This window comes from Lactuca saligna, chromosome 5 (genome assembly GCF_052625555.1).
Source record: "Lactuca saligna cultivar CGN05327 chromosome 5, ASM5262555v1, whole genome shotgun sequence".
NCBI lineage: Eukaryota > Viridiplantae > Streptophyta > Magnoliopsida > Asterales > Asteraceae > Lactuca > Lactuca saligna.
The window spans coordinates 307,252,558-307,273,865 of record NC_136421.1 but is presented as its reverse complement, the minus strand read 5'-3'; the positions used below and the strand labels follow the sequence as shown (position 1 = coordinate 307,273,865).

Genomic DNA, 21,308 nt, shown 5'->3' with positions numbered 1-21,308 from the left:
AGATCTCTAATTTTTTTTTTAACCTCAAGGGAACTGTCCCACATATATATATATATATATATATATATATATATATATATATATATATATATATATATATATATATATATATATTCTACACTTAAAGCAATGGCTTCTTTTGGACATTGGTTTTAAAGTACAAGGGGTGTATGTAACAATTAAATAGCTAAAGGGACTTCATTGTAAATTATATTTCAAAATGTAGCCATTCTTGCCCAACTTTTGAACGGGTAAAATGTAAATGACGATTCTGCCCAAAGCGCGTCAAACAGTTATTCAACTCAGTCGAACGAGTTCACGACTCAATGATCCCCAAAAGTCTCTGTGTGGTACGAAAGTTCAACTCTTCGAAACAACTAGGGTTTTTTCTTCATTTTGGGGCTTATTTTATCGTTTACAGTTGAAATTATTCGATCGATTCATTTTTCTTATCGAAAATTAATTGAAGCTACCGAAACCCTCCCAAATATTCACTCTTTTTTTTTTTTCTTTTTTACTTATTCGCTATTTTCAAGTCGCTGTGAAGAATTTCTCAGAGTTTTTAATGAAAAGTTGCGATGGATCCGAACGCCGTGGTGCTGGAAATAAGCTCCGATGAGGATGTTGGTTGGAATGATTATGATGGAAGAGGAATTGCCGACGGCGGTGACGACGTTGATTGGTTAACAGAACTTCTAGACGAGGTAAATAAGGGTAATTCCGGTGATGATTCGGACGAAGTGGTGGTTGTAAGTGAGGTTTCCCCGTCTGAAAAACCGGTTAAGAAATCGAAATTGAAGAATTCTTTAGTTGATCTGGACGATGATTGTGTGATTCTTGATAAAGACCCCGACAAGCCCGTGGAAGTCCGGAACGATAATCCCAGCAACGGTGAAGATGATTCCGATGATATAGTTGTCGTTAGCGAAAAGGGACAGGTTAGAATTTTACTATTGATTCTAAAATCACTTCTTTAGTTTTTTTATAATATGCTTTGGCTGGCATCTTCATTGATGTTAAATAAGGTAACTTTAGTTGAGGGATTATTTGGTTGTTGCGACGTATGATTTTGAAGTTGTTTAGAAGGTTCTTTCCTGAATTGCAGAAAGTTTTTCGCTGTTAATTTGTATATTATAGGAAAGATGATATGGGACATGATAATGCCGTAGGAAACAGGATTGAAAGTTTTCCGGGTTTAATCCATCGAATGTTTACAATTTTATAAAGGACACTTGAATTGCAAAGAACATTCTGTATCATTCATTAGGTTTCTATTAAAGATTATTTGTTATATGTATTCTCCAGTTGGTTCTTTGTTGAAAGTTTTTTGGCTTTATCATTGGTGGAAAAAAAATGTTGGAATTGAGGCAAAAGAAGGGTTCTTGATTGTTTACAATGCGTGTTATGCATTCATGCATGGTGACTTAAGTATCCTTTTTGATTAATGGGTACACTTTGACATGCTTACAACCTCAATTGCATGCTTATAGGAAGTTTTGAGAGTGTAAATAACTAAATTTCTTTCGGCATTGTTTAATCTTTGGTAGAAAAGATTGTGTATGAATGTATGCGAATTTATGTTATGATGATAATGATTTTCTACACGAATGAATGATTTATCTGTTTCTTAATATGTCAGTTTATATATTGCAGGTTGCATGTCGTGATTATCCACATCCAAGACACCTTTGCATCAAATTCCCTTTTTCCACTACTCCAAATCAAAGCCACTGTGACCAGGTAATTCCTAATCACAATCAGTACAGAAAAATTCTAAAAATTACCATAATGCCCTTTTGATCTCTACCATTTCATTTGAATTTCAGTGCTACTGTTATGTTTGTGACTCACTTGCTCCATGTGTGTATTGGGGCAATGGCAGTGCACCTATGGACCATTGTCATGCCACTGATAAAGATGAGTTATGGAAACACGAGAGGAAAAACGCCAAAAATGGTAGTAAAGCTGTCCAACGAACCGTTCCTAAGGCCGCTGACGTGGCACTCTTTAATGGGCTGCACCCACCACCACCACCACCGACACCAACACTCCAGATGGCTCAGCCACCAAGATCCGGGCCGATCCGTGCACGCCACCTATCGGCTAACTTTCGACACCCAAATGTGATGAACCAAATTCGAAGACCCGTTTTTCCATCAAGGAACAAATTACATCCAGATTTGGTTTCTCAATATTTGCTTACAAGACATGGGGGTGGTATTAGTAAGGGACACCATGGCACTCAGCTTCACTTGCCAGTATTTAAAAGAACAGGTTCGGTTGGTGGGGCTGCAGGTTCACCCACACCCACATCCAACCGGCACCACCCTTACGTTTCACACCCACACAGGGGTAATTCTGGAAATCCCAATAGACAACAAAACTACCCTGCGTATTCAGGATCTTTACAACCAAACCCGGTCAACCACACTCCGGTTTCTTATCCCCCTCACACATCTACATCCACATTGCCAACTGTAAATCCATTAGTCAATCAACAATGGCCTCTACAACCTCAATTCTCAACTCACTGTCACTCAAACCCTAATAATGTTCAATCTCAAGTAAATTCTAGCCCGTTTTACCCACCGTCATCTTCCCGACCCGGCCCGGCATCCGGTCAGCCAAGTTATCCAGCGGGTCACCCTGTTCCTTCTCAAACCCGTGTAGATAGCCCGTCAATTTCTGTTTCCGATTATGCCACCCAGAGTTTGCCCGATCAAGGAACTCCAGCAATGGATAATGGGCTCAGTTGGCCTGCGACCCAACAGTCTGTTGCTACGGTTGAACCCGACCCGTCATCGCTTTTGGCTGGCCCTGGTGGGGGTGGGTTAGGTGACTATCGGTATGATTGGATTTTTGATAACCAGCCTGTTGAACCAGGGTTCATAGATGGTGGACATGGGTCATATGGGTTGACCGACTTCTCCTCAGATTCTTCATTTATTGACACGGGCCCCATTTTCGACTTTTAGGCCTTTGATTCCCGTGTGATTTTTTGCTTGGCAGAGAGTGGTGAAAGCATTCATGCTTTGTTTGGAATTTGGAGGAGGATTTGACTGATGACTGGTGGAATGTTGCTTCTTTTATTGCTCTGTTTTTTTTTTTTTTTTTTGCCCATTTTTGGGTTTAGTTCGACTTGGTTTTGTTTTTTCCTGTATTTATTTAGTTATGTTGCATGTAATTTCATCCATCTTAGTAGTTTTAGTACAAATTGTTTATATTACTAGCTTTTGTTCATATTCCATTTCACTGCTTTAGGCGGTCGATTAGCCTTTGTTCATATTTGATCCCAAAAACCATTTTACTATTTTAGTTTAGGTGGTTGGAGGGTAATGTTCTCTTGGGAGATGGATATCTAAGCACGTGCTAATGTTGGTTTCCTCAACTTTCAACCAAATTTTAAGGCCTATATGTTTCGTCTTGGTTTTTTTCTTCTTTTTTATTATTATTAGAAGCTTTAGGTTATTTGGACTGTCGTGTTTACCCGGTTGCAAATCCAATACCAACTCAAGCTCAACTTGGGGGTTAGCCGGTTGAAAAGGAATTCCTTGTCGTTGGATTATGGGAATGTGATTGGTTGTTGGAAAATGTTATGTTGAAAGGGTTGTTGGAACAAGTTTTGATGAAAGGATTTTGGAGAATTGCTGAACTTTGAAGCATACTAATCTCGGTTTGAGGAGTTTGGGTTTCGGTTGGATGGTGTGTTTGAGTTTTGTTCCTCGGTGTTTTGGCTATCAAAAAGTAGAGAAAAGAATTGGCTAATAGTTAATATAATTAAGGATTGTAGTGGTAGATTATTATATAATCGTATTCAATTGGTCTATATTTATAGGTTAAGTGTAATTTAATTTTAAATTGTTTTTCTTTTATATCTAAATATGGAGGGTGATTTTTTTTTGTCCAAGCCGTGTAACGACGTGTGTCACACCTCCGTGCCAACAAGGCATCACGCTAGTGGAAGGTAGTATTATGTCATCAAGAAGTGTCCACCGCAACATTACTTAGTCAAAGACTCAAAGTTCATACATCAACGTCACGATTTACATTACATGTTTTTTTTCTATGCTACATGACATTGGATATAAGCATTAACGATCTAGAATATAAAAATGAAAAAGTCAAACAATACCTGTGACAGGTCGAACCAGTAAAAACTAGCCTATTTGCAAAATATAGTTCATCCAAGCTGTCAAACTCCTTAAAACCAATAAAAAACAGCTTGGACACCTAAATCGGGGTTTTTGGAAAAAGAAAAAAAAATCACTTTGCACGATTGAGTCTCTTTTCTTTTTAAACAGTCCCACTTGCAACAAACATTTCCTACAACCATCAATGTGAGACAAGTTGTATTGTTGTTCAAGTGTCTACCATTCATCATTATTTTTTATAACATCAAAAAATTACATCTCTTTATGTGTATATCCAATGTGAAATAGTTTTTTTTGTAAACATTCATCATTTTTTTCTATTTTGTCCAATACTATAAGGTGCTCCTAAATTGTTTGCAAAGTATGCCCTAACTTTTTATTATATAAATGTTAAACAAAATTTAAAAAATAGGTGAGTCTTAGGACTCACCTTTTTATATAATAGCTCCGCCCCTGAAAGTAACTTTAATAGCACGCATGATTTCATTCGTCACTTTGTTTTGCTTTTTTCTTTGCTTTATTATTTGCTCAAGAAGTATTGTCTATGTATTAATCTTGTCCAAAACGTAAAAATCGTCTTAAAGAAATGAATGAAACACAATAAATGACAAAGTTGCTATAAAATGAATGAAATATCTTAAAGAAATGAATAAAGCACAATAAGTGACAAAGTTGCTCTAAAATGAAAGAAATGTGCTTATGATGTATTAAATTGGGGAAAATGACTTACAAGTCCAACGAAGTTTTCAAACCGTTTAAAAAACCTCAATCATATTCTGTCTATTCAAGAAAATGCAACGAACTTAACCTTTTGTCTAAAAAAGTTCAACAAAGTTTTCAAATCGTTCAAAAAACCTCAATCATGTTTTGTCTATTCAAAATGTTAAGTTCATTGGGTTTTTTAAACAAACAAAACATGCTTGTGGTTTTTTGAACGATTTGGAAACATTGTTGGTCTTACAAATCATTTTTCTGATATGATAATAAGTCACATCATTTGTTTCTCTTCTATGACTTCCATAGAATTGAACAAAAGTGTAACTTAGTTGGGCTTTTTTAAACAAAAAGTTAAGTTCGTTGGGTTTCTTGAACGGTCAAAACATGATTGGGGTTTTTTGAACGGTTTAGAAACTTCATTGGGCTGATAAGTTATTTTCCCTATTAAATTGTAATGGAATCAAAATACAGAACATAAAAACAACAATTCCATAAAATAAATACTCCGTAATAAATAAATAAATAAGTTTACATGAATTGCATGTGGATTTACGAAATTCTAATGTGAATGTTGATATTTACTTGAAATGATATGTGAATTCAATATATTCATTTCAACAGTCATTTTAAATACGGTTCAGATTCAAATATAAATGTGAAAGATAAAAATTGACATGTTAGACATTCTATATCGTAGGGAAATAATGAAAAGAAAATAGTTCATACCCTTTTTAATATAATAGGATACGTTTGTTGGCTATTTAAAGATAATAAACATGGTTTGTAGATTTCACAAAACCAACAATATATAAGATGATTGGTTACAAATAAATAAATAAATATATATATATATATATATATATATATATATATATATATATATATATATATATATATATATATATATATATATATATATATATATATATATATATATATATATATATATATATATATATATATATTATGAAATTGGGAAAACCATAGAAAAACTCAACTTATTATCATTTAATGCATAGAAAAATTATTATATTACTATTTCGCACAATAAAACCATTTTGTTCAGATAATGCCTAAAATAATTATTGTAAATGGCAAACCCTTGATAGTAGTTACCTAGACTATGTGGTCTTAAAAAAACACTGACTTGTTATATTTCAATGTATGAAAAAATCACTATGTTGTTATTTTGTACAATATATTTCAATGTACCAATAAAATCATTATGTTGCTATTTTGTACAATAAACCATTTTATGTTATGGTTAATGACTAAAATGATAGTTCATAAATGGTAAGCTTTTGAGAACCAGTCCTAGCCTACGTACATTTAAAAGAAATGACATGACATCTTACATGAAAATTAGATGTCGATTTATAACCTAGTATATACTACAATAGCCATTTATAAGAGTTTTTTAGAAGTTTAGAAATTGTTATGCTTTTTTACAGCAATAATTAACCTAATGAATTTGTTCATCTTCGATGTTGATATTTATTTTCCAACTCAATGGTATCTGGTTTTATCATTCCTCCTTGAGGTTGAAGGTTCAAATCACATCGTAAATATGGATGGATTTAAAAAGTAGTTTGAAAATAGTTTAAATTTGTCGTTTCAAAAAATCAACAAATAAATAAATAAAATTAACGTGCACCTTAAGTAATAGGTTAGATTTAAAGTTACCATTTCATGAGATGAGTTGAATTCCACTTTATATGTATTTTAAAATACCTTTCATTTTTAGATTTGACAGATCTTATACATTTTTCAAAGCATAATAGCGCTATTGTTTGGGTTCGTATCTTATTATTGTTTAGACGTTGGATAAACACTCTTGATGAAACTGTTTAACAAGTTCAGGTTATATAAGAATACACAAATGATAAAATAATGGTGCACATTGATTTTACTCTACTTTTTAACCATCAGTTTTGTTACATCATCTATATGGAATTAATCATTTGAAGTCACCAATTCATACCACATAATTTTACTACTTTGATAAAAACATGATTAACTAATAAATGATTGAGTTCCAACTTAGACCAGTACAAAGATATCTTAATAACAAAAGTTGACAAACTAGTATTAATAATTTACATTGATCCAAAGTGAAGTCATTTATAATGACTAAGTTTATGGGTGTATACAACAAGTTGTTAAAATACAAGCAAATGCTCAAACATGTGGAAGGCTACAAACGAAAGATGGTAAAAAAAAATCACCTGGCTGCATCAGTTTTAGCTTCCTGCCAACAAAAAAAAAATGGTCATTTGACAATTGACAAAAGCAAAAGTGTAATGAAATAAATATATTTGATTATGATTTATGGTATGCACCTGAGATGTGAAATACTGAAATATAACCACCCAATATTGATGTTCAACATTCTAAAGCATATGCCTGAACCTACAATATATAATCAAAATACAGAAGCAAATAGTTATATATTCTGTAGCATATTTTGTTTGATAAGTCATCAATGAAGATAACATACAAGTAGTCTCTAGAGTCTAGACAACCTGTATGCATGCATTATGGTTGTACCTCAACTGCTCTTGCTTCAAAAAAGTGATCAGGTCTGGGCGCATGACCACCATCATGCTGAAGGATTCTAAGTTTGCCTTCCTACAACCAAAAATAAATAATAAAAATAAAAATATAGACTAAAGTTTTTTTTTTTTTTTTTTTTTTAAATTTAGATAAAGTACAGACCTTGGTTCCATAAACAAGACCACCTCCAGCAAGAGGATGAAAGCAAGCCACATTGACCTCATCTTCTGCACTCGGAAGCACACTCACAAGTTCCATATCTGAAACTCTATATACCTGAAACCCAAAACCATATGTTTAAACTTTAAATAATAAACCACCATCAATCTACAAATGTGGATAGAAAATTAGAAAAGAAAAAAAAAAAAAAAAAAAAAAAAAAAAAAAGAAGTAACCTCTAAAACTGTGTAAATGGATAATGAGGTCTCCCCATTAATAACAATGCTTTTAAGAAGGGAACTGTGACGTCGACCATAAGCAAGCAATATGTGTTCAGAGGTTGGTGAAAACTGCATACATTTTTAAATTAATTAAATTACATTCAAACAGAAAGTAAATTTATTCAGAATTTCAGATTAGATATAATAAATAAACCCACTTACCTGAATAGATGTTAAACAATGAGCAGCTCTAATCGGCCTCGAAATAAGTACAGTACCAAAACTACACCAAATCAATATCAATACATTATTAATTTTCAATTAAAGAAATACACATATATATTAAAATATAAAATATGATAAATAGAAAAAGGAATTGAAATTTTACGTTGCATCCTCGAGCGAATATATCCGAAGCTCATACATGACTTGGCGAGCAGAAATGGGATGTCTTGTTGGAGATGTTCCCGCCCTTTCTTGATTATTATTATTATTGTTATTATTATAATTATTATTATTACTATTATTATGTTGTGTTGGTATCCCCATTCCTGGATCACCTTCAAATTGTGGAAGTACACATGCCACACAAGCAGCTAGATATCTCCCACATGGTGAAAAATGTGCCCCCATTTCACTATAACATTTAACAAACAATACAATATCATCAAACATAAGTACAAAACCAATACATGTAAAAAAAATGTAATTGAAGGCATGAACATGATTTATGTACGCTTACCTACAAAGCACTGCATGTGGTATAATGAGACGACATCTTTCAGCCTTGAGTGAAGCACAAGGATTTTTAAAATCATGAGGCCATATTCTTAGTTTTACAGTACAAGGCAACTCAGCAGCAGCAGTAGCACTTAATGATGCAGAAAGTTGAGACTGTATTCTGCTAATGATAGGGAAACTATCACCTCCAATTCCATCATTACTCATCACACCACTCACCCTATTAGAAGAAGAAGTTGAAGCAGTAGCATTTGAAGAAACATCCCTTGTACCATAAGGTACAACTAACGAAGCCTCTACAACCTCCCCCCTATTACCACTACCCGAATGTTCAGCTTGACTTTGACTTTGACTTTGATTTTGATTTTGACTTTGACCAACCAACCATCCTTGCATGAAAGGCAGCTCCCAACACACACGTTCTCTGAACAGATCGTCCGCGGGTCGACCCGTGGAGACGGAAGTATCCATATTAGAAGGACCGCTTTCCCTGTAGTCATCTGGAATTTGTGGTGGTTGTACCTCAGTGACATCCATTTGCATTTCGGTTGGAACGGAAGAAGCCATCATTTGTTCATACAGTTCTGTTGCATTTGCAAGAACTTGAAGTCGATCCGATTGCGTGTTGTCTCTGTTTCCAATCTGCAGTTGTGGCCTTGAATCAGGAGAACAGAAGAGAGGCACAGGCATCAATGGAAGCTCAGCAGCTAAACTTAAACGATCAATGGAATGCATGTTTCCCATATATACAGCGGGTGGGGGGTAATGCAGATATCCAAGAGATGTCGCCGGTGCCATTGTTGAATCTGAAGAGTCAAGATCATTCACCTGGAAAGTCAAAGTCAAAGTCAGTAAAAAATAATTAAAGAGACATATCAATAGTGTTTTTTACTTTTACTTTACCTCGGCAGTTAACAAAAATGGAGCAGAATGTGGATGGAAGTGAACAGCACGAAGAGATCGTCTTGTTCTTAATACAATAGTAGGTGAGGAAGTTTCTCCTCTACTATTGTAATGCCACAAATACAGCTGGAAACACACACAAAGATTATGTCAATACTCAATACTCAATATAATAAATTATAAATAGATTTGATAAAATAATAATAATAATAATAATAATAATAATAATAATAAAACCTTATGGCCTGCAGCAACTGCAAGAAGCTCTCCTTCAGCATGGAAGGCAATTGAAGCAATAGGCCGGTCTGCCACAAATAAGATATAAGAATATATATAATGACTATTTAACAAAAGAAAATGTTTTTGATTTTATTTGGAATAACAGAGAAAGAAAGTGATTAGACATTACAAAAATCACGGGACCCTATGCATTCTGATGTATTTGCATTCCATAATCGAACTTCATGATCCAAACTTCCACTTGCAAGTATTTCTGGATGCAATGGGTGGAATCTAACCTGTAAAACCACAATCAACATATTTCAACAGTTGAATCAGAGAAAGATAAAGGTGAGTAATGCACATGTATCTTACCACCCAAGGAGTTCTTCGATGACCACTCAACACCTTTTCACATTTTCCAGTTTGGCAATCGATAATTTTAACAGTATGATCACCACTGTAAATCCCAAAACAAGTGATTTCAATATAAATATAGTTAAAGAAATGCCACAAAAGAGCAAAACAAAGACTACTAACAACATACTGAGTAGAAGCAAGGATTTTCCCATCTGCACTAAATGCTGCTGCAATGGTTGACCTAGGAGAAGGGACCAAAGGACAATATTTGGCTGATAAACATCGCAGGGACTCAGCTTCCACCCTGGGAACATAAAAACAAATAACTAATCAATCACTGTGGCTAATCTACTCCTTTTCTTCAGAGGCATTATGAATTATATTATAAGAAAATAATAGATCTACCATGAAAGAAGTTCACGTCTTGAGTTCCTCACTCTTTCACTTTCAGGTTTAACAAATGACTGATGTTTGTGGTTAGAAACTTCTCCCCACTGCCTTTTTGGTAAGCATTTTGCTGTTCTAGGAGCTATCTCCCTTCTTGCCAACAGATGAAGAACATTTCTATCACTAACAAAAATTGTCTGTGAGATGGCTGGTATCAAAGTACATTCATTGCTAATATGTAATGGAAAGTTCTGCTAGCCATCAATCACTAACAAAATCATTCGTTTGCTTAAGCATTATAAGACATAACATTATAAGAAACATATTTATAGAAGATCGCCAACTTCAAAGTTCAATTTAACAACAAACTTATTATCAGGAACTAATCTGAGAAGACATCAAATGTGCAAGCAACCAAAATATGAAGCACAAAACGAGCAGAATTTTTGATTTAGTCCGTTACTGCTTATGACAGAGTTAGAGAGCATAATTTGTCTGATTATGATCGTCTAATGATCTGATATATGTCAATAGGCATCGTTGGTGTGCATAAATTCCTAACAAATCATGTTTTTTTTCAATTTAAATACCAAAATTGGACATTGATGTAATATAAAAAAGACACGTAAATAAACAAGGAAGATCAATCGATAATCCTGTAATGTTCCTGTTGACATATTTACCATCGAATTCAATTTATAAACAATTGAGAAGAGGCAAAGACTATAATCTCACTTTTGATGGATTTGAGACGGTAAAGAAGAGGATGAGAGGGTGTTGAGATCATCAAGGCATGAACTTGTATCCATTCATGTAAATCAAGATACAAAAGGATTCTTATTGATTAATATGTTGCAGATAGGGAGCAGAAAAATCTAACAAACTGGAACCCTAGTTGTAACCGCCTAATGGTCTCTCTTTTCTGTTCTTCGATTAGATTGAGATTTGTGAAGAGAAACCCTAGCGAGCGAAACCAGAAAGCTAAATCTGGATGACGTACAACAAAGGCCAAAGGGACAAATCTCCCCTCTGTCTATTTTTATTAGAAAAATCCGGAATATAATTTGGATAAGCTTTTCTTCTTAAAACCCTATTAGTTACTGGTATTAAATAATCAAAATTGAGAAATATCCATACCTGTTATATTCGTTTTTATTAAATAGCTATTAATCAATTTGGATAAGCTACTGGTATGAAATAATTTGGTTTGAATAATTTGGATAAGCTTTTCTTCTTAAAACTCACTTAGGACTATATTTGTATTTTTTAATTTAAGTGAAATCTATAATCTTTTACAATAGAAGAGATGGATCAAACGAATATAACATATAATAAAAAATAAAGAAAATGATAAAAATAGTCATTTACACTAATAGCCAAAAAATATCAAAATTAGCCAACGATTTCGCAGATGGAGATGCCCCATCTGCGAAATCAGCATCTCATCTGCTAATGTACAAGCACCTAAAGCACAGTTGTGCTTTAGGTGCTTGTACATTCGCAGGTGGTTTTTTTTTTAATTTTTTGTGTATATATAGGGGTAATTTCGCAGATGGAGAAGGTCCATCTGCGAAATACTCTCACTCCTATCTGCGAAATACTCTCACTCCTATCTGCGAAATACTGATTTTTTTTGTATTTTTTTTTAGTTTGACTATGAAATGAATTGGTTTGACTACGAAATCATGTTGCTATATAAAAAGTTTTGTAGAAAAATATCATTTTGGTTATTATATTTTTAGGAACTTTCTCTACAATTTGCTCAAAAAATGATTGAATATTTGGTTTGTCTTGTAACCAGTGAGAAATGGCAAGTTAATAGAACTAATCTGGAATACATATGTCCACAGGGAGGTATTTCTGAACTTGCTTTGATATTTTATGAGTATATTAGTTATAGTGATGATTTTGTATCTTTGGTAAGAAGCAAAATTGGTTTGTTAGACAAATATAGAATTAGTCTTCGTTTCCACCATCCCGAATTAAATTATTATATAGGTATAGTTGAAGACATGGATGTTAGAATGTTGATAAACGTAATCAAATGTAGTAGAGGAAGGGCTGTGAAAGTGTTTGTGGTGGTTGATGAAGTTGAGGAGGTTAATGGGGGTGGTGAAATTGGAAACCAGCTTGTTGGTAATTTATGCAGTTATAAAGGGAGCAACGATCTGATAGGTACTTTCAATACTCCTAGTGTACCTCAGTTTCACAGTGTTGCTGAAAATGTTAATGTTAGTTATTCACCTATTCACTATGTGGATCCTGAGAATTACAAGCATGTTGGTGATGATGATGTTAGTACTTATCTTGATGATGTGGGTGGTCGTTGTGATGATGTTGCCGAACAAGAAGTTAAAGTTATAAGTAGGCGTGTGGTAGATAAAACTAAAAAGAAAAAAAATCAAGTCAAAAAAATGAAAAAAAATCATGTTTACGGGCATTATGTTGATGTTGGTGATGTATGTTTAGATATAACCGAGCTACAAAGCAATTCCGATAGAGATGAGTTGGGTGATGAAGTTAAAGCTAAGTTTCCCGATAACCTTTTTCACGGTATGCCCCCTGTACCAGCATGACCAGTTGATATTAATGAAGATATCCCAACACAAATGGTAGACATGAATCTTCAAAAGATTCAATGTGAGAGTATATTTAAGAACAAAGAACTTTTAAAGCGATGTATTGGTAAAAAAATGTCTTCGAGAAGGTTTCCAGATGAGGACAAGTAGATCCACCAAATCAAGGTATGAAGTTGTGTGTGTTTCGAAAAATTGTTCTTGGTTACTAAGAGCAAAAGCAATAAAAAAATATGATGGACTTTTCCAAGTGAATAAATTTGTTGATGTACACACATGTTCTTCAACATTGTTGCAACCTAATCATCGACAAGCAAACAAATATGTTTTGGGTGAATATGTTGCTGATGTTTTGGCTAAAGACTATAGTAGAGTTTATCGGGGAAAAGAAATTGTTAATGATATGAATGCTCAATTGAATATCAATATCTCATACCATCAGGCATGGCGTGCGAAGCAATATGCATTGTTGTCGTTAAGGGGTACGAAAGAAGATTCTTTTACCAAACTTCCGGCGTATTGTCACAACTTGGCCAAACATAATCCGGGTACTGTCACACATATTAAAACAGATGTTGATGATCGCTTTGAGTTTTTGTACGTCGCACTCGGTTGCTCGGTTAGTATTATCATATTATATTAATTTTTTAATATTTGTTTTGGTGTATTTGAATAGATATACAATATATTGTAGGTACGCGTTTTTGTCAATTTTTGTAAGCCGACCCTAGTAGTAGATGGAGCTCACCTAAAGGGCGAGTTGTTACTTGCAGTTACTAAGGACGGACAAAACCAAATATTACCGGTTGCATATTGTATATGCAAAAATGAGTGTACCGATTCTTGGACATGCTTTTTTCAAAAACTACGTGAGTGCATAGGAAATATGCAGGAGCTTACAATTATATCTGATAGGTCTCCATCTATAGCAACATCCGTTGCCAACATTTTTCCTCACGCTCATCATGGAATATGTGGTGTCCATTTGTATTTCAACATAGTATCTAGATTCGGCAAGAGTAAGACGGTTAAAGGAATTTTTTGGGAGGCGTGTAGGGCGTACACAGTTGATGATTTTGATGTTGCCATGAATGTTATGAAAAAGACAAAAGAACCAGTATGGGAGTACTTAAAAAGTATAAATCCAGAAACTTGGTCAAGAGCACATTTTAAAGGGAACCGATACAATCTTATGTCGTCCAACAGTGCGGAGTCTATAAATGCATTATCTAGACACGCACGTAAGGTGCCAATACTTATGTTGATCGATTTTTTTCGTGCTACAATGCAACAATGGTGGTTTCAAAGACGTAACTTTGCAGGTATTAAGTAAATTTTTAATATTAATGTTTTATTAATTTTGATGTTATTGATCTTAACTTCTTCATTTTGGCTATTTTTTTAGCGGAAGCAACAACAACTCTTACCCCTTGGGTGGATGAAATTGTAAAAGAAAATAAGAAAACTTTTACGAAATGGGATGTTCGTATGATCTCAAATACGAAATGCGAGGTCAAAAAGGGGGCACAAAATGTGATTGTTGATTTCAAACATATGACATGTACATGTAGGCATTGGCAACTTGATGGGATCCCTTGTGGTCATGTCATAAGATGTTTAACAGTGAACAATTACCAAGACTGCTCGAGGTATGCATTAAATGCTTACTTTACCGAAACACTGAGGAAAACATATGAGGAATCAATAAACCCTCTGCCAAAGCCATCCGAATAGGAGATCCCCGATGATTTGATGATTGTTAAGCCACCAATAATGGATAAACGTCAGCCAGGCAGGCCAAGAAACACAGACCGCATTCCATCGCAAGGCGAAGGTCCAATTATAAAAGAGTGTTCTACATGTGGTCAAATAGGACACACGATAAATAATTGTACTGGAAGGGCGTCTGGTAGCGGAGCACGTCACATAATTTCTACTGCAGAAATGACATTTAATACTGGTGGTTCAGCGAGTTGCTCACAAACCTTTAACGCTGATTTTGATATAAAACAACCTTGAAATGAAGACTAATGACGAGTTGTAAACTTATTATGTATTGTAATATTTTTATTAAATCTTACAAGACATTGCTATGCTTTCATATTTTTGTTTAGTTTGTTGATTATAACAATTAATGAAGCCTTTATTTTATAAAATATAGTTTGCATAATTTTTTTAACAATTACAACTTGTTATTAAAAAAAAAAAAAACAACAAACGATCCTTTTGCAACCTAATTTGTATCATGATAATATTATAACAACAATTTTGTAACTAATTTTTAATAAACTTGATCTATAAGCGGTATTTATACATACTAGACGGTAATGACAAGTCCAACTTTGAAATGACTAGACAGTAATGTCAAGTTACTGTAGTAACCTGCAAATCGTAGTGGAACCCTTAAGTGACATGACATAAATGACAGTTTGACATGATAAATCACTGCATAAAGCTGAAAATCGTAGTCCAAATGTAACCATTTCATAGTCAAAGTTTTAATTCGTAGTCTATTTATTTATATAAATAGATGTTTAAGATCTAAAAACCAAACACCCAAATCACCTAAACGAAACGAACTCCCATTATTAGAAATGTCGTCGAATGCAGCAAGTTCTTCGAATGAAGTACCTAGTTCCAATTCTGAAAGGTCATGGACGACAAACGAGGTGTTAGTTCTAACACGTTGTTGGCTAAGTGTTAAGGATGGTGTATCATTACTTGCTCCCCCGCATTGCCTAATTGGTGATGAATGGACTCGCATAACATCTTTGTTTAACCACGAGATGGGAAAAGGACAAAAAAGAGAAAAATCAGATGTTGTTACTAAGTGGCTGGATGTAAAGGAAGAAGTGACATGGTTCAATCGAGCATGTAATTATGCGAAACGTAACAATGTTAGTTATCGGGATGAAGAAGAGTTCTTGGAAGTTGTTACAGATTTTTACATCTGTGAGCATGACGGCAGAGACTTCGAATATGAGGAAGTTTGGAAGGTTGTTAAAAATAAACAGTATTTCATGTAGACCGCTCTAATTTCTGTTAAGAATAACCCATGGACTTGTGTTTTACGTTAATGCTTTGTTCGTATTATGTCGTTGTTTTTCATGTAATTGTTGTAATGTTTGTAATGGTTCGTGGAATCCTTGTTAGAAATGTATTCTGATGTATTGTGAAAACTAATGCAATGGGCATTTATTAATTCAAATTAATCATACGAGTTGCTCACATAATAAACTAATTTAGATTTTAAACATACGAAATACATACGAAATACATGAAAATAACCTAGTACATGAAAATAACCTAGTACTCACATAATAAACTAAAATAGATTTTAAACAAACGGGATATATTTCAAAATATTCCAAGGGGCTTCAACTGGAATTCCAACCCGTTACTTAATGACTTGTACTCCTCCTTAGCAGCTTCCAAGATGACCTCTTCAGTAGCATTTAAACGGGTGTCGTCAATTTTGGTATAAAGATCGTTGAATAATAGAACTTCGGTTTTCATTTCATACCATCTTGCTAAGATGTCTAGTTCATCACGATCGTTTCTTCTAGCCATTTGGTTTTCAGCATTGAAAATATTGGTTAAACGGCTCCAAAACATTAGATCGTTCAACTTGCTTGTCTCGTACACATGAATATAAGCATGTGTAAGAACCAAGAACTCTTCATTGCTCCATGATATAGAACTCATTTTGATTGAAACTAAGAGAGTGGAATATAAAAAACAATATTTGAACAGCTGTATTGGTTTATTTAATAAAGTATTTATGTAACATAAGGTCAATTTATAGTAGTTTCTACACAAAAACGCAGTCTAATCTTCTAATATGTCTGCAATTCATAGTGAAAATTAACTGACGAATGCAGTGTACTATACTTATAACACAACAGAGCACTGTTCGAGTTGACAAGTCATCCCCGGTCGAATGACAACACAATTAGGGGTGGCAATCCTCGACCCAACCCGTAACCCGAAAGTGACCCAACACGAAAATAAACGGGTTTGGGTTGAGATTTTTGACCCGCCAACCCGTTTATTTAATGGGTTGGGTTGGGTTACCTGTTTGGGTTCGCGGGTCAACCCGCCAACCCGATTATATATATATATATATATATATATATATATATATATATATATATATATATATATTAGGTTTAAAAAATACATTTAATTATTTATCACTTTTGATTTTTTAATTATTTATCAACTACTGTGCGTGTCCGATGCCCTAGCCCCTAAACATCAAACTCCAAATTGGCAAAATCCAAAATCCAAACTCATCGGCACTGCTCACGAATTCATGTCTCCCAAGTCTCATCTCCGTCGATCACTCGATTGGCACTAAGTCGCAGATAGTCGTCTTCCGCTGCTAATGTTGTCCGACGCTAAGTCACTAACCCACCTCCATCCTTGATTCTTCCGGTAAGTAACATTGTGACAACCTAAATCTCTAAGCCGCGAAGTCGAACACAGCAAATCCGAACCTAAGAACCTTGTGTTCTTCTCTTCTTCTAATCAATAAATGATTGAATGATTGAGACAATAATCAGGATTTGTTTGATTATTGCCTAAATCTCTAAGACTCGAAAAAACCAAGTCCGAACCTTGACCTGTTGCTAGCAGAAATCATGTACCGATTGTTTTTTGTCCGATTGCTAGCAGCAAGTCTTGTTAGACTCGAACACATCAAGTCCGAACACAGCAAGTCCGAATGATTGAATGATTGAGACAATAATCGGGATCTGTTTTTTGTTTGATTATTGTCTTGTTGCTTCAGTTCTGTTTTTTGGTTGCTGAATTGTTTTCATATCGATCACTGATCAGAACTTGTTACCCATTGTTTGTTTGTTTTTTTTTTTTTTTGTGATGCTTTCATATTGATCACTGATCAGAAGTTGTATTTTTTTTAATTGTTTTGCTTCTAACCTGTTAGATAATTGATGATTTCTTTTGGGGTTTTCTAGTAAGTTATGGATAATGAAGATATCACTGTTGACAATAATGTGGAGGGTAACAATGAAGAAAGTGAGAGTGATGATTCAGTTGAAGAAGTTGGAGCACCAAATGACTCTCAAGGAGTTGAAAGTACTTCTACAAAGAAAAGGAAAACGAGGACAACAAGTTCTGATGTTTGGAAAAATTTTACTAAATTACCTAGAAAAACACCAGATGAAATCCTATATTGTGTTTGCAACAAATGTGGTAAAAAATATCAAGCAGGAAGTGCTTGCGGTACTGGTAATCTAATTCGCCATCGAACCAAATGTGAAAATAATAATACTAGAGAAATTGGTCAATATATGATTTCTTCTAGCAAAGGTGTAATGAATATGAGAACTCCAAAGTTTAGTCAGGAAAGACTTAAGGAATTGTTGATTGAATCTATTGTTAGACATGACTTGCCATTCTCCTTCGTTGAATATGAAGGAATTAGAAATATTTGCAAATACTTGGAACCAAATGCCAGTCATATTTGTAGGAACACAGCAAAGGCATATGTCAAAAAGTTATATACAAGTCAGTGTGATAGACTTCGTGGCGAGTTGCTTAAATGTCCAAGTAGAATATGTTTGACTTCTGATGCTTGGACATCTATTGTTACAGATGGTTATTTGAGTTTGACTGCCCATTATGTGATAGCAATTGGGTCTTACAGAAGAGGATTTTAAATTTTTCTGAATTTCCTCCTCCACATACCGGTGTTGCTATTGCGGAAAAGATTAGTGGGTTAATAAAAAGTTGGGGAATTGAAAGGAAGTTGTTTTCTATCACTTTGGATAATGCTTCCTCCAATGATGTTTGCGTTGGATTGCTTAAGAATCAATTTCGTTTGATGAATTCTTTAGTATATGATGGTAAGTTATTTCATTTGAGATGTTGTGCCTATATTCTTAATTTGATTGTTCAAGATGGGTTGAAACAAATTGATGTTGCTGTGGAAAAAGTTAGAGAATGTGTGAAATATGTCAAAGGATCGTCAGCAAGAAAAACAAGGTTTTTTCAATGTTGCTCACAAAATCTTTTGGACACCAATAAAGCTTTGATGCAAGATGTTCCTACTAGGTGGAATTCCACTTATAGGATGCTTTCTTGTGCACTTTATTATCGACTAGCGTTTTCGCATCTTAGTTTGAGTGATTCTAACTTTCAAGATTGTCCATCCTCTGATGAATGGGAAAGAGTTGAGAAAATGTGTAGCTTTCTGAAAGTGTTTTATGATGCGACTCTTCAATTCTCAGGATCTCTTTATCTTACTTCAAATTTGTATTTCCCTCAGATCTTTGGAATACATTTGAAGTTGGTTGAAGAGAAGAAAAGTCCGGATGAGTATATGAATAAAATAGCTACTCAAATGTGGAATAAGTTCAACAAATATTGGGCTGATTTTAATCTTCTGTTAGCTATAGCCGTGGTGTTTGATCCTAGATATAAGTTAACGTTTGTTGATTTTTGCTATAAAAAACTTTATGGAGAAGGTTCATCACAATTTAAGGCTATTGAGAGTGCCCTTTATGAACTTTATGATGAATATGTGCAAGCGTCAAAAAATGCAACCACATTCGAATCGACATCACATCAAGGGAGCAATGAAAACATTAGACAAAGTAATGTTGGGGGAGATTCTAGTCAAAACAACATTCTTGAGGTAAATCACAATTTTTAATTATCATTAAATTCACTTTTATAGTTTAGTTTTTAAATATACTAAATTACTAATTGGTTTATATATATTATTTTTAATTATAGGAGTTTGACGAATATGATAATGATGATTCGGGTTCCAATACCACAAGTCAATTGCATGTATACTTTCTTGAGCCAAGAGCTAAAAGAACTTATTCTGTTAAAATGCTTGACTTTTGGAAAGCCCAACAATATAGATATCCAGAATTAGCTAAATTAGCTATGGATATACTTTGTGTTCCCGTTTCAACAGTAGCATCTGAATCGGCTTTTAGTCTTGGTGGAAGAATTCTGAATGAATATCGAAGTTCCATGAAGCCTGATGTGGTTGAAGCTTTGGTTTGTACTAGGGATTGGTTGTTTGGAGAAAAAGGTAATATTTCATAATTTATTCATATTAACTAAAATTTTGTATTAATTTTTTTTCTATTCATTGTGTAGTTGATTTGAATGTGGCTGTTGACAACCTAACCCAAAATGTAATGAATTTGAACATCAACGAAGACAATACGGAGGCTACAAATTCCAACATACTTTAGGTGGTCATTTGGTGAGTTTTTTTCTTTCTTTTTATAATTATTTATGTAACTTTTAAAATATCATAAATTTAATTTTGCATATTGTTTCTATTTGAAGGTGATCTTGAAGAAGTCGATGTTGGAGGAAGAAATGGAAATTGTAGCATGAACAAATTATCGCATTTGATTTTTGGATATGTTTGAACAATTGCACTTTGCATTAATGTGTTTATTTACAATTTTATGACTTTATGTTGAATGTTTAAGACTTTATAACTTCATTTTATTTGTATTTTTCAATTTCCTTTTAAAATGTATTGCTTATTAAATTGCTTACGGGTTGGGTTTGACCCACTGACCCACGAACCCACGAACCCATATATTTATACGGGTTATATGGGTTGGGTTGGGTTGATGTTTTCAACCCGCCAACCCATATATTATATGGGTTGGGTTGGGTCAATTTATTCTAACCCGCCAACCCGCGAACCCGAACCCAACCCAATTGCCAGGCCTACACAATACATTGCTGCTTGAATTGACAAGCCATTGCAGCAGGAAAGTAAGGAGTCGTTATAAATAGATTTTAATATCCGTTGTAGTTGTTTCGTATTACTTCCCTCCCTGCAATTATGGACTCACCACATACATGGAGGAACGCAGAGGAGGTCGCTTTGGTTCAAGCTTGGATTATAACTGTAGAGGAGGATTTTCCACCGGGTCCCCCACAAGTTCATGCTGGATCATTTTGGTCTCGTGTCTGTCATTTGTTTCACCATTTAATGGGGCGTACTCAATATCGAAGAAGAAAAGATGTCAAAGAGAAGTTTCTGGATTTGAAAATGAAGGTGAAAGAATTTCAACGTATTTACAACGAGTTGGATAATGAACATGCAAATACGGATGAAGACATTCTACGACAGGTGGCTTTGGAACTATACCGTTTTGAATATGATGGTAGCGAGTTTACCCACTTAGATGCATGAATCTTTTAAAGAATGTCCCTTATTTTTAATATGCATGTTGGTTAAGGTAATTGATTTTCGTTATTTAAGTTGCTCGTTGTTGTATGTGTGTAGTTGTCGCTATTTAATAAACGTCCAT

General features: G+C 34.2%; 2 protein-coding genes across 3 annotated transcripts; one reads left to right on the top strand and one right to left on the bottom strand.

Moving 5' to 3' along the window:
• The first annotated feature begins 280 nt into the window (after window positions 1-280).
• On the top strand, window positions 281-3,226 carry RIN13 (RPM1 interacting protein 13). 2 transcript variants are annotated; one of them, XM_078997025.1, is made up of 4 exons: window positions 281-350; window positions 537-938; window positions 1,654-1,740; window positions 1,827-3,226. In XM_078997025.1, exons 2-4 carry the CDS (start codon window positions 579-581, stop codon window positions 2,973-2,975), a joined length of 1,596 nt encoding a protein of 531 aa, XP_078853151.1. In that variant the 5' UTR covers window positions 281-350; window positions 537-578; the 3' UTR covers window positions 2,976-3,226. The 2 variants fall into 2 exon arrangements, with proteins under 2 accessions (XP_078853151.1, XP_078853150.1); XM_078997024.1 differs by lacking the exon at window positions 281-350 and having other exon boundaries at window positions 359-938.
• A 3,682-nt stretch (window positions 3,227-6,908) lies between these two features.
• On the bottom strand, window positions 6,909-11,453 carry LOC145048508 (uncharacterized). The gene is made up of 15 exons (XM_078997023.1): window positions 11,147-11,453; window positions 10,430-10,594; window positions 10,212-10,328; window positions 10,040-10,124; window positions 9,855-9,963; window positions 9,683-9,750; window positions 9,446-9,571; window positions 8,544-9,370; window positions 8,190-8,438; window positions 8,024-8,084; window positions 7,817-7,930; window positions 7,584-7,697; window positions 7,416-7,496; window positions 7,208-7,277; window positions 6,909-7,116 (listed from the first exon to the last, which is right to left on the bottom strand). Exons 1-14 carry the CDS (start codon window positions 11,218-11,220, stop codon window positions 7,251-7,253), a joined length of 2,217 nt encoding a protein of 738 aa, XP_078853149.1. The 5' UTR covers window positions 11,221-11,453; the 3' UTR covers window positions 6,909-7,116; window positions 7,208-7,250.
• Between the last annotated feature and the right edge of the window lie 9,855 nt (window positions 11,454-21,308).